The sequence below is a fragment of the Crinia signifera genome, chromosome 8, assembly GCF_055691185.1.
Source record: "Crinia signifera chromosome 8, ASM5569118v1, whole genome shotgun sequence".
Classification (NCBI taxonomy): Eukaryota; Metazoa; Chordata; class Amphibia; order Anura; family Myobatrachidae; genus Crinia; species Crinia signifera.
Genome location: NC_139224.1, coordinates 108,995,757 through 109,022,233, shown reverse-complemented (window position 1 = coordinate 109,022,233; position 26,477 = coordinate 108,995,757). Strand labels below are relative to the sequence as shown.

General features: G+C 42.0%; 1 protein-coding gene across 3 annotated transcripts in view; it reads right to left on the bottom strand.

The window, feature by feature from the left end:
• The window catches only part of LMX1A (LIM homeobox transcription factor 1 alpha), a 103,998-nt gene extending 80,695 nt beyond the window's left edge, over window positions 1–23,303 (bottom strand). The window contains exons 1-3 of one of the 3 annotated variants that reach the window (XM_083156962.1): window positions 23,183–23,303; window positions 21,236–21,308; window positions 14,497–14,683 (exon numbers count right to left, since the gene is read on the bottom strand). In XM_083156962.1, coding sequence (XP_083013088.1) covers window positions 14,497–14,683; window positions 21,236–21,299 — 251 coding nt within the window. In that variant the 5' untranslated portion in view covers window positions 21,300–21,308; window positions 23,183–23,303. Of the gene's footprint in view, window positions 1–14,496; window positions 14,684–21,235; window positions 21,309–22,515; window positions 22,985–23,182 lie in introns of those variants that run through there. The other 2 variants (XM_083156963.1, XM_083156961.1) reach the window with 2 other exon arrangements.
• Window positions 23,304–26,477: the final 3,174 nt, after the last annotated feature.

Sequence of the window (26,477 nt, the reverse complement as noted above, 5' to 3'; positions counted from 1 at the left end):
CAAAATACGGCGCACACAGCAGTAGGGGGGACAGGGCGGCCACTGCGGAGAAAGAGGGAGGGCTGCAGCTCACATTCATCCAGGAGCCAGAGCAGAAGGGAGGGCCGGGTGACCAGTCAGCAGTGAGCGCTGAGCTTGTCCAGCTCTATGCATATCTAATGAGTGAGACCCAGCACAGTGCATATTTAATGAGCGGGTCCCCGCCCCCTGCATATGTAATTAAATATATATATATATATATATATATATATATATATATTAATGTGATGCTTGTAAAGAAATAAAAAATAAAATAAGCAAGATCCTTCAAATAAATAAACTGACTTGTAGATACCAAATTTTTTTTATAAAAAACATTTATTTTATAAGTACAAATTTCAGTTTGCCTAAAAATGATGTCCAAAGCAGAACAAAGAACTTTACCAAAAAAAAGAAAGTGAACACAGTTCTCCATATTGACATTGAATACACTTTTGGTGAACTACGGCAAACTATGCAAAAATCCCCATAGAAATACAAAAGCGGCGACTATGAAATGGCGCATTGGCCGGCATTCGCTGTTCGCTTTCGAAAATGGCGAATATCATTTTTGGCAAAAAAATTTGCAGTTTTGCCAAAAAGCAAATATATAAAATCTCCTTATCTGCCGGCACTCCCAACAACTTGATCCGGTGTGCTCCAACAAATATGAATACAGTTCCAATAATAGAGGCACACGAACATGATCAATCTTTCAATCAGTGTATTTGCATGGGCATAGTGCTATGCTATGCCCATGCAAATACACTGATTGAAAGATTGATCATGTTCGTGTGCCTCTGTTATTGGAACTGTATATATACACACACACACACAGAACTCTCAGATCAGCTTATTTCAGAGATCACCGGTCCCCGCTGAGTGAATCTGGAGTCCCTCCAGGAGCAAATATGAATCTAGAAAAAGCAACGTGGGCACTACTTAGTGCAATAACGTTTTATTCATAAAATGTCAGCTTTTCAGACAACACGTAAAATATAGGATTTGTACCCGACTATTCCTCTGAGTGGGCTATAAACCTGATATTACATTATCAAACAACCCAGCAAGCTCAACTTTAGAGTCTGACCCAGGTAGTGTAGCCTCTCACTGGCCCCTTAGTCCAACATGGCCACTGCATACCACAGCCCCTTCACGCAACCCATCAGGCATTAGGGCAATTGGTCATGTCAAGCAACCCACGTCCATATGTGTTTCATCATTTGACTTCGTAGGTAATTACGTGTGCAGACACCATGAATGACTTACACCTGCTTAGCCGTTGGACAACCCTCTCTACTTTTCTTTGACTACTGCCCGGATACTTTCCTACTCTTCCCTACTCTTTGCTGATTATCTTTCTTTTATTTGTCTGCCACCACCTGGTATTACTATACTTAAGAAGTAGCTAATGTTAACTAGTGCTTGTTACTTTACCATTATACAGTATTTGTTTCTTGGGATGGTATTCAATATGAGATTCCGACTGTCGGAACATCCCGATTTCACTCCACTCCACAGATACTCAACAGGTGGAAATCAATGTGGGCGAGTCAGCGAAAATTTCAGCGTATTGTAAAAAAAGGCCGTGAATTGGATAATCCGTGGCCATTTTCGACAAAACAGATCCAACTTGTTATAAAGTCGTATCTGTTTTGTCAGAATCCACCTTCAATGCTGTCGGAAATAGCAGCATTGAATAGGCAGCGGCCACTATTTCCCCCCGGCGGAAATAGCGCCAAGATTGAATACCTCCCTTAATCTCTCTTTGCCATTTAATTGCATATTAATTCACACAAAACCATTCACCACAAAAAGCAATCAGTGTGTTCCACCTTATCGTTGGTCCCCTTGATTTGAAAATAAAAACAATTTGTTATGTCTTTAACTTACAGTATGTACTGTCTGAATGTTTGAAGAACATTTTTTTATTAAAATACTTTCTGCACTATATGTGCTTGTAGCTCACTTTGGATTATTTCACTTTGAATTATTTTACCTGGACACCTTCTATCATATAATTGAAAGTAAATGAATAGTACTTGATGATGAGTCTCCTCTGTAGGAAGGTCTATCAGATACCATGAGCAGACAGTGATCATTTTGTTGAACAGGATTTGTTGCACTGTCACACAGAGAATAGTCTCCATAGAGTCACATTAGTCACCAGACTCAGAAGGAGAGAAAGATTGGTATGACGGTTATTGTGAGAATCACAGCGGGAACTGTGAGATCACAGTGAGAAGACCCTCACTGCCTGGGGCTAAGGAAGAACATATAGAGAAACAACAGTATACACACATAAATATATATATATACTTGCTGTGTGGCCTAAGGACGGGGTGCACTGCCCCCGAATCCTCGCATTTAACACCGCTAAATTTGGTTTGAGCGACTAGTTAAGTGTGGAGAAGTCACAATGATGAAACTCACTTTTGGTGGGATGTACCAAAAGAAAAAAAAATATTTATTACTTATTACCAGTGGCGTAAGTTCATACCAAGTGCCCGGAGGCAAGAAACATGTTGGTGCCCCCCCCCCCCCCCCCCCTCCATGCATGATTTAAAGAAGCTGATTTTGGCCCCGTTTTCGCAGGTAGGGAGTTTGCGCATGCAGAAATCATTTGATGGTCACCGAATATTGAATGATTTACGCGCTGGACGGCTGCATGTGAGGGGATGTGTTCTTGTATGCATCTCCTCGCAAGTTAGCAAGGGAATCTGAATGGGCATTCATATCTATGTATCTCGTGTATACAGATACAAGATAGATGATAGATAGTGGTCGGCCTGGCACTCACATAAATAGGTGTAGCTGCTACAATGCATATATATATATATGTATGTGTGTGTGTGTGTGTATATGTATATATGTGTATGTGTGTGTGTATGTACATATATATTATAACCTATAGTGTCCAAGCCTGCTGGCACTCACAAAAAAGTATATATATATATATATATATATATATATATATATATATATATAATCTCTATATTTCTATACTTTTTTGTGAGTGCCAGCAGGCTTGGACGATATATATATATATATATATATATATAATATTTAGAGCCACGTGAAGGTCCCCAACAACCAACCCGTCACCCCTATAATGACCTTTTAACAAGGTGGTCACTCACACGTAGTGGCGCCATCCCACTGTTTCACTGCTGCCGGAGGATGGGGTCCAGGAACCTCTCCATATCCAGGCCAGGCAGCAGCTAACATGCTGGCTGTCCCCTGCCTGTGCCGCAGCAGCGCTGTGTGACACCCACGAGGACACGCGCTGTCATCAGTAACTAGCAGTCAGACGCTGTGACTGCAGTGCTGTCTGCCGGGAGGGGACTGGCAGCTCGGAGACCGGACCCCGCTTTTAGTGCACTCACTGCACTGACACAGTCGGTCGCTGCAACGCAGCAGCCCTTTGGGAGACGGGGATGGGCTGGCAGGGGGGCGTGCTCACTGCTCCCTCTTACCCGTCCGGCACTGGCTGCCTGCGACTTCTCCCGCCCGACTCCTGCTGCTGGCTCCGAGTAGTGAGTACAGCAACAGGCGCAGCCAGGTGACAGAGAGGAGGGGGAGAGGGTACCGCCAGGCAGTTATTATAATGCAGGTCTGGACTATCAGAGGCAATGGAGCCAGTGTCCCCTGTAAGGCTGACGCCCGGCGGCAGATGACTCCATTGCCTCCGGGAGTTCCGCCACTGCTTATTACCAGTTATGTATATAGCGCACACATATTCTGCAGCGCTTTACAGAGAATATTTGAACACTCGCATCAGTTCCTGCCCCAGTGGAGCTTACAATCTATATTCCCTACCACATGTACAGGTACTCTTTACCTAGAAGGGCGCCAGCGATTGAAATCGCGGTCGTCGGGGGTAAAAATCGCGGTCATCGCGGGCATCGCGGGTAAATCGGGATGGCCGCGATGCCCGCGATGACCGCGATTTTCCCATAGGGAACAATGTTAAAAAGGCTGATTGACCGCGATTTCACTGTTAAATGCCTCAATGGACCCGATTTGGCCCTAGGAATCAATGTTAAATGGGCCACAGAGCCCAAATAAGCACAATTAACCCTTAAATGTCCCCCCCAATTTTTAACGCCACCCCACGATCCACGCGAACCCGAAGCGTGGCGAGCGCAGCGAGCCCGCGAGGGGCGGCGGTACGCGTCCTCCGACCTTTTCATGCCCTACTATCCACTAGGGCGTGGAGTGAGAATATAATAGTGTGGCGAGCGCAGCGAGCCACCGAGCCCGAAGCGTGGCGAGCGCAGCGAGCCCCGCGAGGGGACGCGGATACCTTCACAGGTAGACGCGTCCCCTCGCGGTCTTCACAGGTGTCGGCGTTGCCACGGACACCTGTGAAGCCCGCGAGGGGACGCGTATAACTGTGAAGGTATCCGCGTCCCCTCGCGGGGCGCGCTGCGCTCGCCACGCTTCCGGCTCGGTGGCTCGCTGCGCTCGCCACACTATTATATTCTCACTCCACGCCCTAGTGGATAGTAGGGCATGAAAAGGTCGGAGGACGCGTACCGCCGCCCCTCGCGGGCTCGCTGCGCTCGCCACGCTTCGGGTTCGCGTGGATCGTGGGGTGGCGTTAAAAATTGGGGGGGACATTTAAGGGTTAATGGGCTCTGTGGCCCATTTAACATTGATTTCTATGGCCAAATCGGGTCAATTGAGCTATTTAACAGTAAAATCGGGTCCATCGCGCCTTTTAACATTGATTCCTATGGGAAATCGTGAGCATCGCGTCGCGGGCATCGCGGGTACATTTATGGCCGGCCGCGACGCGACCGACACGATTTCCATGTTTAACATGGGTTTCAATGGGAAATCGCGGGCATCGCGTCGGTCGCGTCGCGGCCACACATAAATGTACCCGCGATGCCCGCGACGGGCGCCCTTCTAGGTAAAGAGTACCCATGTACATGCACACACACAGACATTCTAGGGTTAATTTTGTTGAGAGACAATTAACCTACCAGTATGTGTTTGGAATGTGGGAGGAAACCGGAGTACCTGGAGGTAACCCACGCAAGCACGGGGAGAATATACAAACTCGGCACAGTTAGGGCCATGGTGGGAATCGAACCCATGACCTCAGAGCTGTGAGGCAGTAGTGCAAAAAATGCAGTTAAAAAAAACTTTTTTTTTTTACCACATTACCATTGTGCCCAGTGTGTGTGAGGAACGATGATGTGATGATTGCTTGGTGGAAAATCACTTATTGCATACAGACTGAGCAGTTTTCACCTGTCCCAATGATTTTCATAGGTGGTGAACCACTTTCCACAGTAGGAGACTGTGGAAAGTGGTTCACTCAGTTGCTAAAACTGGCTGCTCGATGACAACGGCTGGCGATGATGTGGTAGCGCGCATCAGTGCTCATCGTTCATCGTTGGGCCATACACACTGGGGGATTTTTACATAAAAGTTGCGCAAAACACCAACACTGAGCTACTTTCAGCTCAAAATCGCCCAATGTGTATGGGCCTTTACAGTACAAGGCAATCTAGGACAAGTACATGGTAAACATGGTTGCATCAGGAGACAAGACACCGAAGTAATTATGAAGGTGGCAGAGACCTAGGGATAGGTGCTGTTGAATTGAATAAGGTTAGTACATTTAGGAGAGATTTTCTTTATGATATATTAATCTAATAAAATACTAAAATACTGTAGCATATTGTTCAAGAAGATTATTATTACATTGCTTACTAAGAGATTTTGCTCCGATATCAGGTACTCTGAGTCAAGGAGCCCTTTTTATATCCACACAACAGTAATTATAGATGGACATTTGGAAGACTTTAAACAAGTCTGTATGAAAAGTGCTACCTAAAGGAGACACTCTCTCTGGAAGGTTACTGGTATTGTCAGTGGGCATTGCTAAGGCCCCGATTCAGTCACTATGCCTACAACCTCTAGACACTAAACCATAACCTAGTATTTGTCCCTCTGATACTTTGTGCCTACCACACATTTTTACAACAATGGATTTTTAACTTTTAGGCTATAGCCACATATAGTGGCCAAGCGGATCCCATTCAACGGTGGGGCTGCAGCCACTGGGTCCTACTGCAGCAAGATGCAGTAGTTCAGGACAACGGAAAGCACACATACATTGGAATGGCTGTGCCGCACTGTGTGCCTCTTGAAATCCAGTCATCAGTGGCCGGATCCTGACCTGCAGAATCTGGCCATAACGCTGTGCGTGGACCCACACAGCCCCCTTCTGGCCAAGCGGGTCCCGCTAAATGGGACAGAACTTCATGTGGCAGCTTTTGTTAAACAAACTTTAAAGTAATGTGACCCAATAAACATAATCAGAGTTATCATTAGCGACCTACATAGGTGTAGCACTCACCATTATCTACTGAAAATTCTTGAATAAATCATATACAATGTAAAGTAAGGAGAATTTACGGAATAGGATGATCAAAGAACATTGTGGTTGAGGCCTCCCCTGCGTCATGTCACGTACTTGCTTTAGGTATTTTGAAAAAACCTAATAATAAACTTGAAAACACTTGTAACCTTTAAACCTAACAGGGTGAGTAAAAGTGGCCACAGACAGTGTTTTTGCCCAGGGATTGTGAGGATGACAAAGGTTGCAGCCACAGGGTTGACACCCAGCAGGGGCTTCTGATTATGGCCTACTCGGACATTCCAGAAATAGCTCTGGTGATCCCTCGGAGTTTAGAAAGAAGCAGGTTCAAAGAGCTAATTAACCCCTTAAGCAAAACTATCTGTAGACATGAATACAAGTACATCAAGAAAGGTTCGACATGAAGACAGCAACATCTTTCAATAAATAAATATAGACCTTTATGTACATGTATATATGGGAAGAATGAAAATAAATCTCACATGTCCTCAAACGTGAGATAACAGACTTATTAGATTCCTTAAGTACTGATAACTGTTGTTTATTTATTTTTTTGGGCATATCAGAGTTTGTAGATAAAAATGTAATCCTTAAGTAAATATTGATTTGTTAATGAGTTCTCTAATCATCTCTATTCTTCTTCACCTTTATCTTCTTATTATTATTATTATTAGTAGTAGTAGTAGTAGTAGTAGTAGTAGTAGTAGTAGTAGTATTTAACCCGTTGAGTGCCAACATCTTTTTAAAAGATGTGCAAAATATCTGTTAAAAATGACAGCATCGCTAACATTTGTTATATAAATTCAAATAAAAAATGTGTGACTAATGATTATATTTCCTATAAAAGTTAAACATTATAGGTCATTATGGTGAATAAAAATGTTTGCTTGCCAATTTTCACACCTATTTTGACAAATTCACTTGGCACGCAAAGCGTTAAAAATCTTCAGACATACTTTTGAGCAATAATGTAGATGTTGCCAGACTTGTTCCTCAAGGCACTCTAACAGTTCAGGTTTTAATGATTTTCGTCGTGGTTAAATCAAATTGACTGAGGTACTAACTAAGTCACCTGCAGCCAAACATGGATATACTTAATACCTGGACCATTAGAATGTCTTCAGAACTGATTTTAGGAACCTCTGCACTGTTGTATATTCTGGGCCAAATAGGATTGTGTTGGATTTCGTAATATATATCATACCACACTTTTTTTTTGTTAAATGTGAGCAGAAACTATAAAGGCTGTGTTTAAGAAAATAAAACTGTCCTGATACAGATTGGTAATACCCAAAAAATATAAATCCTTTGTATTTTCATTTACATAAATCAGTCAAACAGATTATATTGGCCAAATTGGATATTTTGATCAGTCTTTGGACAGTAGTGAACAGCTATGGAATTCCTGTAAACTGAGATTATTGTCACAAGGAAAAAAAGGGATGTTATACAGTGGGGCAAAAAAGTATTTGGACAGCTACTGATTGTGCAAGTTGACCCTCTTAGAAAAATGAGAGAGGTCTGTAATTTCCATCATAAGTACACTTCAACTGTGGGAGACAGAATGTGGGGGTAAAAAAAAATCAGGAAATCACATAATTTAAAAAAAAAAAATTATTTGTATATTCTTGTGGAAATAAATATTTGGACAATTAAAAAGTTATCGATACTCAATACTTTGTAATATAACCTCGGTTTGCAATATAGAAGTCAATCGTTTCCTGTAGTTCTTGACCAGGTTTGCACACACTGTAGCAGGTATTTTGGCCCACTCTTCCATGCAGATCTTCTCTAGATCTGTCATGTTTTGGGGCTGTCGCTGGGCAACACAGACTTTCAACTCCCTCCACAGATTTTCGATTGGGTTGAGGGCTGGAGACTGGCTAGGCCACTCCAGGACCTTGACATGCTTCTTACAGAGACTTTGTCATGCTGGAAGACCCAGCCACGTTCCATCTTAAATGCTCTTACTGAGGGAAGGAGGTTTTTGGCCAAAATCTCACTATACATGGCCCCATTAATCCTCTCCTTAATAAAGATCAGTCGTCCTGTCCCCTTTGCAGAAAAGCAGCCCCAAAGCATAATGTTTCCACCCCCATGTTTCACAGTGGGTATGGTTTTGTTTGGGATGCCACTTATCATTCTTTTCCCTCCAAACACGGCGAGTGGAGTTTATACAATAAAGTTCTATTTTGCTCTCATCTGACCACATGACATTCACCCGATCCTCATGATCACTGGCAAACTTTAGATGGGCCTGGACATGTGCTGGTTTAAGCAGTGGACCTTTTAGTCACTGCAGGATTAGTGTGTTACTAATGGTAACATTTCTGAGTGTGGTCCCAGCTCTCTTGAGGTCATTGACCATGTCCCCCGTGTAGTTCTGGGATGTTTCCTCACTGTTTTCCAAATCATTGATACCCCACGAGGTGAGATCTTGCATAGAGCCCCAGGTCAAGGGAGATTGTCAGTGATCTTGTATTTCTTCCATTTTTTAATAATTGCACCAACAGTTGATCTCTTCTCACCAAGCTGCTTGCATATTGTCAAGTAGCTCATCCCAGCCTTGTGCAGCTCTACAATTTTGGCCCTGGTGTTCTTAGACAGCTTTCTGGTCTTGGCCATGGTGGAGAGGTTGCACTCTGACTGTTTGAGGGCACGGACAGGTGTCTTTTATACAGATAACCAGTTCAAACAGGTGCAATTAATACAGGTAATGAGTGGAGGATGGAAGAGCTTCTTCAAGAAGAAGTAACAGATCTGTGAGAGACAGAAATCTTGCTGGTTGGTAGATGTCCAAATATTTATTTTCCAAAAGAAAATGCAAATCATTTTTAAAAAATCATACAATGTAATTTCCTGTTTTTTTCCCCCCACATTCTCTGTCTCTCACAGTTCAAGTGTACCTATAATGGAAATTACAGACCTTTCTCATCTTTTTAAGTGGGTCAACTTGCACAATTGATTGTCCAAATACTTTTTTGCCCTTTTTTGCCCAAATACTGTTCTACAATAGGTATAACATTTGCCCACTTCTCTTCGGGATGGGTCCCATCTTCCCCTTATTAGATACCTAGAGCACAGAAAAAGATAGAGGTGGCGCTGAATGAGATGAATGTCTGTAAGTAAGTGTGAGACTTATTACATATACTTACGCTTATACTAATTGAATATGCATGCATGAAAGTTATTTAAATTTACACACAAATCTACGTATTCCCAAATGGGAAATGAATAGGTGCAACTGGGCAGCAATGTGGTGTATTTTATTTATTTATTAACAGTTTCGTATATAGCGCACACATATTCCGCAGCGCTTTACAGAGAATATTTGAACATTCATATCTGTCCTTGCCCCAGTGGAGCTTACAATCTATATTCCCAACCACATGTACACGCACACACATACATTCTAGAGTTAATTTTGCTGTGGGCCAATTAACCTACCAGTATATTTTTGGATTGTGGGAGGAAACCGGAGCACCCGGAGGAAACCCATGCAAGCACGGGGAGAATATACAAACTGTGCACAGTTAGGGCCATGGTGGGAATTGAACCCATGACATCAGCGCTGTGAGGTAGTAATGCTAACCATTACATCATGTAGTTCCAACTCCCTAATAATATATTTAATGTAAGAAATACATCGACTAGATGAATATGCGTCGTACAATGTACTGTAAGTAATAATTTGTATGATTATATTGGTGCAGCCTATCACAACAACTCATTCAGTACCATGGACAGGTCATAGGCAGGGCCAGTTAACAAAAAATGTAGACAATGGAATTACAGCTCCAGGCCCCCACATAAAAAACAGGCCCATCATCATGACAATGGCCCTTATTCTGGTTGGTGCGGTAATATCCGCGTGCGTTCGTCCCGCCGATGTTTTGTGTCTGCGCATGTGCAGAGGCGTCTCTGCGCATGTGCGAGCGGGGCGTACGGCCAAATCCCGCATGAAATGTGAACACTCCGAACAGGGGGTGGAGAGGGGCGTGAAGGGCTATTTGGGCTCATTACCATATGCATACGCCCCGCGTTTCATGGGCGTTCCCATGCAAACGCTGGGCGTACGTATGGTAATGTGGCCGTGACGCACGTGTAGGTGGCGGACATATGACATCGCCGGACCATCGAATGTTGGGGGATGTTCCCTGAGATGGAGGAGGCGTATTCCGTGAAAAATACACGTGCGGTCCGTTCGGCCAGCTTCTTACCGCGTACGGACGGAGTTGGCGATCCGTATGGAAGGCGGGGTTTCGCACGCACGGTCCTGGCCGCATATTCGGATCCGGCCGCACCGATCAGAATAAGGCCCAATATGAGGAAGACCAGCTGACTAGATGGCCACATATAAATAATAATTATTGGTACTTGTGAGTTATCCGGGCGTCCGATTTTTTGATTGTATGCCTTAAGTTAAGGCATACAATCAGATGCGATGCGATATCGCATCGCATCGCATCGCATGCGACCATCGGATGCGATGACCCGATTTTTCCATAGGAATCAATGTTAAAATGATTCCTATGGAAAAAGGGGTCCTTTTCATACCCCTACTATCCAAGTGGGCATGGAGTTGGATATAAACCTGTGGCGAGCGTAGCGAGCCACCGAGCCCGAAGCGTGGCGAGCGAAGCGAGCCCCGCGAGGGGACGGTATTCTGTGTCCCCTCGCGGGGCTCGCTACGCTCGCCACGCTTCGGGCTCGGTGGCTCGCTACGCTCGCCACAGGTTTATATCCAACTCCATGCCCACTTGGATAGTAGGGGTATGAAAAGAACCCTTTTTCCCATTGAATTCCATGTTAAAATGGACTCAGTCCATTTTAACATTGATTCCTATGGAAAAATCGGGTCATCGCATCGCATCGCATCGCATCCGATGGTCGCATGCGATGCGATGCGATGTCCCGATCCGACCCGATTTAAAAATCGGATGCCCGGATAACTCATAAGTACCTAATTATTAGTAACAGCTCCTTTCCTTCTCAGTATAGGCCTATGAACATCTAAGACACAGACTGACGAGGCCCATAAACTGGCCTGGCCCTGGTCATGGGTTATAAAAAATAAGGTTTCTTAATGTAGTGAGAGATGCAGTATAAAAAAATCTAAATGTTATTTCTTTTTATACTAAATAAGTAAAACTGGGAAGGCAGTGTAATAGTAAAAAAATAGTGTTATTTAATGCATGGTAGCACATCTGTAAATATTGCTAGCAGCCAGGGACAACAGGGGAGGGAGGGGACGCAGTGCCTCCCCTGTCATAATAAAAAAAAAATACAAAGAAAACACTTATGACACATATTCTGTTGAACATTTACTAAGATGTGTATTCTACTTCACATGTGATGTTGCTATGGGCAACCAATCAGCATCTACTTCTTATTTATTTAGCACCCTCTAGAAGATCGTAGACAGGATCTGATTGGTTGCCCATAGCAACATAACATGTGAACTAGAATACATATCTTAGTAAATTTCCCCCTCTGTGTCATAAGTGTATGCTTTACATTATTTTAGTCATTTTAATCCATTTTTTTGGTGTCGGCTAAGTACAGTGCCTCTCTGTACACAGCCATCACTGCACATAGCAGCATATATGAAGAATTATGTTTTGCAGTACACAGCAAAAACTTTGCTTCAACCTGTTTGCTGCAATGTGCTGCTCAGCATGTTATTTATCTCAGCCAATGTTACCACTAGAATTAACGGTACTTGTGTAGTATCACGGCTCCCACGATGGGCATCGTATATGAAAAAATGGCATCGCATCGCATGCCATCGCATGCGATGCGATGCCATTTTTCACAGAAATCATTGACGTGTTAAAATCATGTTAAATGCACCGCAAAGGGCATTTGTTACTGTAGCACCCCCACTAGGAACGCACTATGTACGCGTCCTACAACCTTTTCATACCCCCACTATCCACGTCGGCGTGGAGTTGAGAATAGAAAGTGTGGCGAGCACAGCGAGCCACCTTCCCCTCGTGGGCTTCACAGGTATCCGTGTCCCCTCACGGTGCTCGCTATGCTCGCCACGCTTCGGGCTCGGTGGCTCGCTGCACTCGCCACACTTTCTATTCTCAACTCCACGCCGACGTGGATAGTGGGGGTATGAAAAGGTCATAGGACGCGTACCGCCGCCCCTCGCGGGCTCGCTGCGCTCGCCACGCTTCGGGTTGGCGTTGATAGTGGGGGTGGTACATTGTGAAAAAAGACATTTGGGGGCCATTGAACATGTTTGCTACTAATTTAAATGCATTTGGATGCATTTGTGATCAAAATCGCATGCCATCGCATCGCATGGCATCGCATGGCATGCGATACGATGGCATGGCATGCGATGGCATGCGATTTTTACAACAAATTCATAAAAACCCCGGGAAAATCGCATCACATCGCATGCCACTACATATGGCATGCGATGGCATGCGATGGGAGCCGTTATAGTATACAAGTACCGAATTAACTAACATCAGTATGTACTGAATAAGAAGAGAGCTGATGGGATTTATTTTTCAATGAATATTAAAGTTCTCAAGATGAAAGCTACAGGGTTTTTCCATCAGCTAATGCATCAGGAAACCACTTTCTCCAGTGTAACAACCCAGAGAAATACCTGTAACTATTACAAAACCAGCTATTTATATCCTGCCGGTAAATTCAATAGGACATATTATGTCTAGAACATAAAGTACATTGTAATCTACAGTATGTACGATGTGATAATAATAAAGAATAATGTGACTTGAAGAAACATATTTTGTAATTATATATCAGGGTTGCCTACCCTCCCGGGTCAAAATCGGGTCACCATCCCGGCAGGTAGGACTGTGCGTCTGATATAATCAAGCCCCAACCGCACCTCAACAAAATGCCTCAATGTGCAGGTCTGCGGGAGGGGCAGAGCTAAAATTATTAAGTGCATGGAATCAGATGTGTTTATTTTCTCATATTATATGGATTGTGATTGGCTCCCACCATTGGCCAATTGAAAAACAATGGGTTATAGTTAGTTACCATAGTCAGCTTGGTCAGTACTATCACCAGGTGTTCCCATTCCCACCGCCAGGGAGAGAACACAAAAAATATATACTTTTGTGCTGAAGGACCCTGACTACTCTCATGTTCTGATCTACAAGATGATTAGTGTAGGGCCATATTTAGCATATTTAGCATATTAATTACTGGCTGGACAACAGTGCCCTGGCATATACCAGAAGGTGAGCATTAGAACATAACATGTATCAAAGAGCAGAATACATGAAACAGCTCACTGCCAGGTCCAGGTTTATATTTGTATCCCAAGAACAACTTACAAATACAAAGCAATCCTTATCCTATTGTATTAAATGATTAGTAAATAGTGTGCTTATATTAATATAAGGAATATATTAAGGCATTCCACAACTGCGTAACACCTGCACAAATATATTACATAAACAGAGCAATTCTTAATATGAAAGTGATAATGGCCCTTAATCAGATCTGATCTCAGTACAAATTTGTTCTCAAAATGGGCAAAGCCTTGTGCGCTGCAGGTGGGGCGGATGTAACATGTATAGAGAGATTTAAATTTGTGTGAGTTATTTTGTTTCTGTGCAGGGTAAATACTGGCTGCATTATTTTTACACTGCATTTAGATTTCAGTTTCAACACACCCCGCCTAAATGTAACTCTCTCTGCACATGTTACATCTACCCCACCTGCAGTGAACATAGTTTTGCCCATTTTGAGAACAAATTTGTACTGCAATCAAATCTAAGGGCCAATATGTAAACATAGTGGGGGGGATATTATTTAATTAATTTAGTAATTTGCATCAAGGCAATAGTCAGTTACTCAATTACACTGAGATCCTAAGAATGTACAGTAAGTTATGTTGTTCACTATTGTTGCATACTAAGTAGCTACATTATTAAATTCCACCAGCAAATAATGTACAATTGTTACCATGACAGTTGACAACTCAGCAACTTCTTATATTAGTTCAGGTTAAGCATTGTGTATTTCAGCATTGTGCTAGTGCTATGCGGCCTGCGCCCTCCATGCATCAGAGGGGTGAAACTTACTTTTCATAGTCGTTCCTGCAGTAAAGCTTCTTGTTTCGGTAGAAGCAGCTACTCTCCAGTGGTTCCCTGCAGGCGCAGCACTGAGCGCACTGTTCATGCCAGAGGCTGTCACTTATCCGCAGGAGGAAGCGGTCACTAATGGCCCTCTCACAGCCCTCACACACCCATTTCTGCTCCACAGCTCGCCCTGAAAACCACAAGGATAGCAGCTTTAGATTCGGTCTCATTTCACATAGCATCAGTCATCACCACCTGGATAAATACATACTGCGCTCCAGAGACAGGTAACCAGTTGTGGTAGAACTACAAGTCCAAGCATAGTCAGACACTGGTACCTCCAACGTGACGAGTAGATGGCTTCACAGCTGGATAGCCACCATTAGATTAAGGCTGATGCAATGTGTGACTAATACACAGAGGTACATTTACTAAGATTGGAGTTCTATAGCAACCAATCAGATTCTATTTCTTATTTATTTAGCACCTTTTAGAAGATAATTGATAGAATCTAATTGGTTGCTATGGGCAACATTTTATCTTCAATCATCTTAGTAAATTTGCCCCACAGCGCTCTATCAGCAATAAAAGATTTCAACTAGCAATCCCAAGTAGTGTCAAATATTAATACTAATTATTATCATCATCATCATCAATATATGGCATCATCATTTGGTATTATGAATAATGGCAGACCGAAGATAAGAATTATAAGTAATTATACCCATGAGCTATTAAACCTTCCATAATCACTAATACATATAATAAGAAGTATGACCAGGACTAGGGAATGTATATGACAGATAGATAGATAGATAGATAGATAGATAGATAGATAGATAGATAGATAGATAGATAGATAGATAGATAGATAGATAGATAGATAGATAGATAGACTGTATATACAATAGGCTTTAATAAATGCCACTTAACTATCTTTGGTGCTCTCTGCTCACCTAGGGCCTGATTCAGGTTCATTCGCAAAGCACATTTGGTTTGCAAATGGACAAAGAGGATGTGCAGAGAGAATTAGATTTGGGTGAATTATTGTGTTTCTGTGCAGGGTAAATACTGGCTGCTTTATTTTTACACTGCAATATAGATATCAGTTTGAAGTACACACCCCACCCAAATCTAATTCTCTCTGCACATGTTACATCTGCCCACCTGCAGTGCACATGGTTTTGTCCATTAGCAAACCAAATGTGCTTTACGAACCCCCCCCCCCCTAATTCCACTCCTGACCGTGTTTCATTTAAATTATGGAAATAAATATCGCCATCATTGTTAAGCTAGCAAACTCTGATGAAGTCTTCCTCTGGCCAGACCCTGCACTGACAGAAATATTAGAATTGCTCTCCACTCTCTGCCACCAGGTATCATTCATATTATACACACAAACTGTGCTCTGTCCATGGGTGGTTTCTTTCGATAAATGTATTCAGCTCCTACATATATGGTACAGATTATTTTTCCACATAGTTTCTATAATTGTCTAAGTGCTCCAATAATACATCAAGACATCTACCCCCAAAAGAAATCAGTTTTAAGCACCAGAAGCCAGGACAGCTTGCTGAACTTCCACCCATGTGCTTCTTCAATGGTCCAAGGAGGAGGAAATCACTAGGGCCCTTATTCTGATCGGTGCGGATATTCCCGCATTCTTACGGAGCGGTCCGCACGCCACGGTGTTCTGCCGCATGCGGCCATCGTCCGTAGAAACGCCCACGGGTCCTCCGCATTCGGACGGACTCACTCTTTAAGAACAGGGCGTGTTTACGGACGACATACAAACCATGCGTGTGCGGGAGAAACACTCCGATTCTGCACGGTATTACAGAGTATTACAGAGTATGCTCGGAAATACCGCATCCGAACGGGAGCCAAGCGGTGCTACCGCCCGTAAGCGGAGTATTTACGCCAAACAACCCACTATTATGTCAATTCTGCAATACATCACATGACCCACTTATTCAATTACCTATCCTCTTAAAAAATTGCTTATTTGGAATTGGAATCAATTAGATGCCAATATATCCTTACAAGCATGCCTAACACATGCATTGCACACATTAACCCTTACAGCAATTGAAGCAGCAATGGTTTCAATTAAAGCACTGACAAGCGTCCTATTAGTGAGTAATGAGTAAAGGAGTCGATTTTATTGGGTTCAGGTGTTAATGCTTGTAGTCATTAGGCGGTCCGTTCGCCTCCCGCAGGAACGAGTGGTGTCCGCAAAGCAATAGTGGCCTTTTGGACACCGCACATTTCTTCCCTTTTTGTTCGCGTGCATTCGGAGTGCTATCCGAATGTACGCCCCCCAACATAAGTGTACTCCCCCGTGTCCGCCCATGTTTCCGCCCCGTTTTGCCCACTTTGAAACTACGCCCATGTGTCATTCCGCATGACGCCCATAATACGCCCATATTTCCCGAATGATTGCGGTGACCAGTTTTGTACGGGATTTGCCCGAACAGGTACGGAGTCAAGGCGTGGCACATGCGCGTAGCGTTCTCCACGCATGCGCAGACGCCGTAAAGACGCGATCCGAAAGTATGCGGTAAAGTACGCATCAATCAGAATAAGGGCCTAGGTTCTAGGTGAGGACTGTAAGGAGGAAGGTCCAGTAACTCCAAATGGTAGCGCTATAACAACTCATGTGTGCGGCTGACAGAGTGTGGCCTGATATTATCATGCAGCAACAAGATGCCTGTTCGTAGCAATCCAGGTCGTTTTGGACTAATTGCCCTCTGTGTCACAATAGCTCTGCATTCACAGTATCTCCCTTGTGAGGAAACCAACAAGATTCATGCCATTGTGTTCCCAAAACACAGTCACCATGACTGAATTGTCTGGAGTAATCTGAATTGCTTTGAAGGTGGGGACTTTGCGTGTTTCTATGTCATGAATCCTTGTTTCATCTCCAGTGTCACATGATGCATACACGTTTAATTTCCTGTAACAATACGGTGTAACTCTCCCTCCTCATTGTAGGGTGTCAAGTGCATGAGAGCATCAACACTTTTTCCTGTACCCTAGTTGCTCATGATTGATTTTGTGTACAGTACCCAATGAGATTTTCAGTTTGTCAGCAGTATCACTAGCACAAATGCAAACCTTCAATGCGGCACAAATATTCCTCTATGGTGGACATGGTTGGCCGGTTGGATCGCTGCTCGTCTTGTGTGCTCCAGTATGCAATGAGTGAAACAGGATGCACAGTAGATAATGGCATGTTGATGTTTCAGTCCCCTTATGGACCTTTGGGGGTTATTCTGGTTGATTTGGGGGTTATTCTGCGAATTCGCAGCCTTGTGAGTGCACCAATCCCCACCTTGCGAATGGTTGGCTGGCGCCACCTATTCGCAAGTGCAACTTGCTCCAAGGGGTTTGCGAATGCATGTTGCACGGTAGCATCCATTAGCAGGGCAGGGGGAACCGCCCACATCTTTCAATGGTCGGAGTCGAATACCCAACACTCAAAATGACAGATTAAGAGGGTGCTAAATCTCAACTACATTTTATCAGAACAAATGCAGCAATTGTTACAGTAACAATTCAGTATACACAGTATCTACATCAAACATTGGAAACTTAATTACTGATCATTTGGTTCTCCTTGAAGACAAGAACTGTGTATAATCAGATTTCCAACTGAATGTGTGAACAAGGCACTTTTAACACTTTTATTTCTACACATTTCATCCTTATGGACAGGGGTAAATCAAAACAATTACTGTTAGGTTAGGACCATTAGTGAAAATATTGCATCACTATTCGGGGCTCTAGAAAAAGAAAAAGTGTGTGTGTGTGTGTATATATATATATATATATATATATATATATATATATATATATATATATATATATATATATATATATATGTACTGTACATACATACATACATACATACATACATACATACATACATACAAACTCATACATAAACTATAGATAACACAAGCATAAATACTTAAGCACTCTTGATGCAGAAGGTGCTGCAAGCTGCTGCTGCTAGCCCCCTCCCTCCATTAGTAAGAATAAACAGAGCAATATTAAAATAAAATAAATAAATAGCTACATTATACTCTCCGGAGACAGGGGGGGGTTGTACATCTCACATCAGCCCTCAATGACTGGTGTCAGTTATTAGTACACTCCCTCCTTGGTCTTTCCAGTCCCGATAAGTTTGTGTCCTGGAGGAATACGCGCTATGCAGACTGGTGGGTTATAGCAGACAGCATAAGCAAGTGCAGCTCCATGGCAGCTTCATACCGACTGTGTTCCCCAGGATATACGGATGACAGCAGTATATGGCGTATATACAGCTGTCTCCTACTGTACCTGTCCCCAAGTATATAATACAGCATAGATAGATTGTATATTGGTAGCTTATTTCCTATTACTAGTATATGCTGTATGACAGGAGGTGGAATGTTTCTGCCTGATTTTTAAACAATACAGAATCTCCTTTAAAAAATGGAAACGAGATATAATACTCAACCAGACATTCATTACATAAATGTTTCTAGTTTAAATCACTTTTAACACATGGGGGATAGGGGAGAGAGAGAGAGAGAGAGAGAGAGAGAGAGAGAGAGAGAGAGAGAGAGAGAGAGAGAGAGAGAGAGAGAGAGAGAGAGAGAGAGAGAGAGAGAGAGAGAGAGAGAGAGAGAGAGAGAGAGAGAGAGAGTATGGGGGGGGGGGGGGACACGTACGTATTGCACCTGTCTTATTTTTGTTTATTTTTTTTTTGGTTGACGGTAAGTATTACTATGCACAGTACACAGTGCCCAGTACACCTTCAGTATCCGTTTTACATTGTCCAGAATTTAGTTAGGCAGTGATGCTTTTTCTTTCAGGAGTAACTTTCCATACACTAAATTTGTTTTGAAATTGTATAGAATTACCCTGCATCTTACACACTTGAATTAAATATTCTATTATAATTAAATATTCTATTATCTATCTATCTACAATACCTATCTATCTATCTATCTATCATCTATCTATCCATCTATCTATCTATCTATCTATCTATCTATCTATCTATCTATCTATCTATCTATCTACCTAATCAACGATGTATACACTTCTCCAAATGTATAATGCCTGCATATTTGTTTTTATCTTTATTTTAACTTGACTTAACGGCTGTTCTATAAATCATAGTAACACTACGGTTTCACTGACTTGGAAGTGATTACTTAAAACTGAAAAAGTAGTTGAGCACATTTATAGATCATACCGCATATACTATAACTATGGAGGCATTTATTATTTATTACAGAACTCACCAGCAGACTGAAATGATACAGTGTGATATAATTACATAACCACATGATCTGATGCACAAGCATTATAAGCATCTAACGTGTATATGGTTGTGTGCCTGTGTGTGTGTGTGTGTGTGTGTGTGTGTGTGTGTGTGTGTGTGTGTGTGTGTGTGTGTGTGTGTGTGTGTGTGTGTGTGTGTGTGTATGCGTGTGTGTGCATATATGTGTGTATGTATATATATATATATATATATATATATATATATATATATATATATATATATATATATATGCGTATTTGCTTGTTCTGCAGAGATTTGGTTTGAGCGAAAAATTTCATAAAAAAAGATAATGGATGTCACCCGTGGGCATGCGAGAGGAGAAGGGTTAATCTTTTTTTATTAAATGTGAGGGGCCCGAGGTGTGATTCGTGAACCCTAGTGCACAGCTTTATTACGGAGGGAGCAATAACCGGAGACCTGCGGAGGCACTTGATAATACCACGTCTGTCTGTCTATTTGTCTTTATATTTTTGTTCCTTTCATTTAAAGTCCATTCATATGAGAGCAGCTAGTTCCAATTAAGAACATTCGTATATTAGTATAGGTACTGTGAAAATTGTGAAAGAAGATGTAAAAATGTATAAATAGCGAAATATCACTAATATTGCTTCCAATTTACATGTGGATATACAAAAATTATGTAATGGACACAAGAAAAGTGTTGTCTGTAATTCTAAACGCTTTGGATCTCACAAATTATCTAATCTATCTATCTATCTATCTATCTATCCATCTATCCGTCTATCATCTCCTTTACAATGATTTAAATACAAACGTATTTTAGTTTATTTGCACAAATAATCTAACTCTGATTATGACTGTATTACTACTTAATAAAATAATATAAGTATCTCTCTTCTGTGTTATAACTGTGCCCTATTTAATTCGTTTAATTGCAGAATTTAGCTCATACACGCATGTGTAACTTATGTTGGATACATATTATTTCTTGATCTATCTGACTTTCAAATTAATACACAAGTACATTTTAATATGTATTTATATATATATATATATATATATATATATATATATATATATATATAGTGACATTATTTTATATATATATATATATAATGTGACATTATTTTATATATATATATATATATATATATATATATATATATATATATATATATATATATATATAAAATGTGACATTATTTTAGTTTTGGAGATTTTCTTGTTTTATTAAAATTAGACTGGTGTGATCACGTATTTGTAATTGACAATATTTTTAGCGCTTATGTAAATGTTGGTACTGTATTAGTAATTTGCTTTAGGACACACGCAAGTCTCCCCCGAGAAAAGGCACAAGCCACAGTTGATCCGTATCATCTAGTGCACACAATCTGGATCCAATACAGTAAATATACCTGAGTACAGGACACCGCTGACCCTTACCAAATAAGGTTGAGTTGTCAATGACATTTTGTATATTCTCCTCCATTTTCAGCCCATCAAGCATTGTGTCACACTGAGGGAACCAAGAATTATATTATTACATGTATAATAATACCTTATACTGTACGTATGTTATCTACAACAGTGTCGTTATAGCAAGTTATATACAATTCTATTTGTTTTTAATCTTATAAATATCATATTTAAATTACACAATACATATCTTTCTACTAGAAGATGTCGTATTATTTGTCCTGACAAGCGCACAAATTATATTTGAAAACAGTATACTGTATTAAACCCCATCCATGATAGATAGATAGATAGATAGATAGATAGATAGATAGATAGATAGATAGATAGATAGATATATTTGTACAGATAGATATATTGATGTTTAAAGATAGACAAATAGATAGATTTTTACAGATTGATAAAAATAGATAAATAAATAGATATTCATTTAGATAGAGATTTTTACAGATATATTGATTTTTTACATATAGATAGATTTGAGATAGAGATAGATTGCTAGATAGATTTTTACAGATAGATAGCTATAGATTCGTTTTTACAGATATATAGATAGATAGATTTGTACAGATAGATAGATAGATAGATAGATAGATAGATAGATAGATAGATAGATAGATAGATAGATAGATGATAAATAGATAGACAGATAGATTTGTACAGATAAATAGATAGATTGCTAGATAGATTTTTACAGATAGGTAGCTATAGATTCGTTTTTACAGATATATAGATAGATAGATTTGTACAGATAGATAGATAGATAGATAGATAGATAGATAGATAGATAGATAGATAGATAGATAGATTTTTACAGATATATAGCTATAGATTCGTTTTTACAGATATATAGATAGAGAGATAGATAGATAGATAGATAGATAGATAGATAGATAGATAGATAGATAGATAGATTTGTATAGATACATAGATTGTACGAATGTGCAGAATAATACAATACAGGTGCTATGTGATATAATAGCAGGTGGGATACTTGTGTAACCGATTGTCCCGATCAGTAATTACCATTCTACATAGCCAGATTTATATTAAACGTTCAGATTACTTTTTCCTTATAACATACAATGCTCATGTAACGCTCCCACGTGCTACACATACTGTACATGCTGAAGTTTTGTTTAAAACAATCGTCAGTCTAACCTGATAGAGCATGAGACTGATGCTAGATAATTGGTGATACACTCAAGGAGAGACAGAGTAAATGCTTGTATCCCTGAGCCACTTACCCAGATGATGTATATGCCAGGAGGAGGACAGCTAGGGATGTGATACTGCTAGAAGGAGCTGCCTCTGTCCTGAGACGTGTCTCCTCCTCCTCCTCCTCTTCCCGGGTGCAAGTTATACAGGAGCCCGGCCCCGCTGTGTCACCAGCCTCTGACACTGGTCACTGAGCCTGCTAGCCCCGGCTGTCATCTGCCTTATATACTGTATGTGCGCTTACATACTGCTGCCATACTTCTTCCACCCTCATTACTTACCTGCCGGCCACTTTCCTCTCGCGTCTCATCCTTCTGTGTTCATCATGTGCAGCCCATCGTCCGCACTACTCTCTCTGTCTCTCTCTCTCTCTCTCTTTCTCTCTCTCTCTCTCTCTCTCTCTCTCTCTCTCTCTCTCTCTCTCTCTCTTTCTCTCTCCCTCACTCTCTCACTCTCTCTTTCCTTCTATCTCTCTCTTCCCCCTCTCTTTTTTCCTCTCTGTCTTTCTCTCTCTTTCTCTCTCCAAACTTCCTGATGTTCCTTCCAGTCTTCCTTCTGTCTTTCCTCCTCTCGCACATCCACCCCGCCTCCCCTCCTATTTCAGCTGCAATCTTTCTTTTTCTATGCTCTTCCAACTCTCACCTTCCCTCCCTTCCCTTCTTCCTTCATCTCACACCTATTGTATACTGTACTTACTGTAGATCTGATGTTCCTCGGTATGTACAGTATGTCTCTTTCTTATTCATTCTATAATCTCTCTGCCTGTTTCCAGGAATGAATGCCAGTCACCTGCCAAGAGTTTAAACACTCGCTGTAACTCTGCTGAGACGGGAGCACAGTCACAGATACTATTATAACAGCATGGAATAAAAGAGGCATAGAAACTATTTACAGTTATACTGTATACACGGACTGCACACACAAGGTATACTGCTTGATTCATACACATACATGTGTGTGTGTTGGGGAGGGGGTAAAGACATGTAGGTATGGATGGATGGATAGATAGATAGATAGATAGATAGATAGATAGATAGATAGATAGATAGATTTAGTGGCGGAGCCGGACGCGCAGGGGGACCGTCGGAGATAGCCGGTGATGTACTCTGCATGGCAGAGCGGGTGGGCAGCGGCGGGTGACGACGAGCAGCACTGCCGCCGACATATGATGAATCATGTCATCGGCGCCGCCGCTTGTCACTTGCTGCTGCCCACCCGCTCTGCCATGCTGCTATTTAAAAGAACGTCAGCCTGCTGTGCCGCCCTTGATTGGTGCCGCCCTGAGGCCCGTGCCTCACGGGCCTAGGCACAAATCCGGCCCTGGGAAAGGCACACTCCCTCTCTAACCATATGCACTGCAGGTGGGGTTGATGTAACGTGCAAAGAGAGTTAAATTTTGGTGTTTTATTGTTTCTGTGCAGGGTAAATACTGGCTGCTTTATTTTTAAACTGAAAATTAGATATCAGTTTGAAGTACACTCCCACCCAAATCTTAAGGTGTGTACACACTTGTACAATTTACACTATATCACAATTTAGACTATGTATACAATTTAGACTATCTACATACACCTTAGACTATCTAGTGCAGATCTGCACTAGATAGTCTATGCAGCCAAGACTTTCTGGCTGCAATACGGGAGCGCGCATCGGGATCGCATCGGGATTGCAAGGGTTAAAACCCATAAAATCTGCATGAGATCCAGATGAGATTTTGACTATATAGTCAAAATCTCATCTGGATCTCATGCAGATTGTACAAATGTGTACACACCTTAAAGGCCCCCATACACTAGGGCGACTTGTCCTTAGGACAAGTCGCCCCCGACTTCCCCCTGAGCTTCCCCGGCTGCTCCCTGGGGGAGCTTGATTAGATTGGCACTTGATGTGCCATTTTTTACATGTGATAAATCGTCTCGATTTATCACATGTAAAAAACCCGGGGAGCAGGGGGGGCTGCTGGTGGGAGCAGGGGGGCTGGGGATGCTGCGGGGACACAGACGCTGTGGGGGACACAGACGCTGCGGGGGACACAGGCGGCATAGAGCCGGGCAGAGGGAGCCGGGAGCTGTCAGTGCTAGAAAAAAAAGCCTACTGTATACAATGAATGGGCAGCCTGTGATTGGCTGAGCGCTCTCTCAGCCAATTGCTGACTGGCTGAGAGAGCGCTCAGCCAATCACAGGCCGCCCATTCATTGTATGGGCTTTTTTTTTTAATTCAGTGCTGACAGCTCCCGGCTCCCCCCGCCCGACTTTATGCCGCCTGTGTCCCTCGCAGCGTCCCCAGCCCCCCCTGCTCCCTCCACCGCCGCACCGCCCCACTAGGTCCCAAGTCGGGTGGTCGGACGTGCAGCAGGTCCGACCACACGACGCAGATCCGATGCGCACGGGACCGTGCATCGGATCTGAGGGGACATCAAAACTAGCCGATTTTGGTCCGATTTAGGCCAGATCCGACTGATCTGGCCTAAATCTGACCAAAATCGGCTAGTGTATGGGGGCCTTTACTCTCTCTGCACATGTTACATTAGCCCCAGCTGCAGTGCATATGGTTTTATCCATTAGAGAGTGATTGTACCTTTCCGATTGAATCAGAATAACCTCCATAGTTTCACTCGCTGCCAGCAAATGGCAGTGTTTCGGTTACGCATGGACACTATTTATTAATTTATTTATTTACAGTTTCTAATGTGTACACCAGGGGTTCCCAAAGTTTTTGAATCACGGCACCCCAAAGCATCAGAAAATTTTTCGCGGCACCCCTAGGCTAAAGATTTCTCATTGAGAAAGTCAGTAACAAATATTAAGTTAAATAAATTGTGTTTATATCTCATCCTTAAGATCAGTTATGTGGTAATTGACAGGATTCACTTCTGTTTGTCCACAATTTGATTATTATAATGGACATAAAGGACTTGAATTGGTCCTGGACCACTAACCCAGGGCACCCCTGCAAGTCTCCCAAGGCACCCCAGGGTGCCACGGCACACAGTTTGGGAACCACTGGTGTACACACTTGTTCAGTCTGTGACAGGGCATGTACAGGCGCAAACTCATTCATATTAGGGAAAAGATTCAAATATACTTGGGAGAGACGTATTCAATTGTGAGTGACAGATAGCCAAATAGCACATAGCGATAATGGGTCACCTGCGCTGGCAATCCACCTGTGGTTGGCTTTTGCTGAAATTGGCATGTGCTTTCTTCATCTCATGGGCATAAAATGCAGTTTTTGTATATTTAAAAATAATTTTGTCTTCGTTTTGCTTATTCAGAATAGGGAGTTTCACAAGTTCTCTATGGGTGCGGATTGCTAGGTTTACAGAGTTTAGTGACTGTTACATCTGGAAGGAACCCCATCCCTTTAACAACTGGGACCGCTCGTTGGAGACCCCCATAAACTAGCACGAAGAAAGTGCTATCTTCCAGGGTGAGCATAATTTAAAACCTGTGACTGCATACTACTCTCTGTGATTTAATACACCGGTCAGTCCGTATACAGTAAAATCATATTCTGTATAAACCGGACCTTTTTCTTCTTCCCCCATTTGATACTGCAAACTACCATCATTTGCATATTTAAGTTATATTGCTGAAAATCCGCAAAAAGCTACTCTAGCTAATATAATTGGGATCCCGACTCTTGTTTTATTTTATACTGTTTTTATGTATTAAATGTATGTTTATGTACTACTATATATTTTTTTCATATAAAAATTTCAAAAGATTTTTTTGTGTAAGGCATTCATCTTTACTCAGCCAAATCAATGTGGTGTTATCAATAAAATATTCTTTAAATCAGCAGCGCAATTCACTTCAACCCCCCCCCCCCCAATTTACAGAGTTTAGGTCGACAGTCAATAGGTCAACATGCAATAGATTGACCCTGGAAAAAAGGTCGACATGCAATAGAAAATATCAACATGGACACAGGAAAGGGAGACACAAGTTTTTACATTTTGTTGGTGTCTACGCGGACATATATTGACAT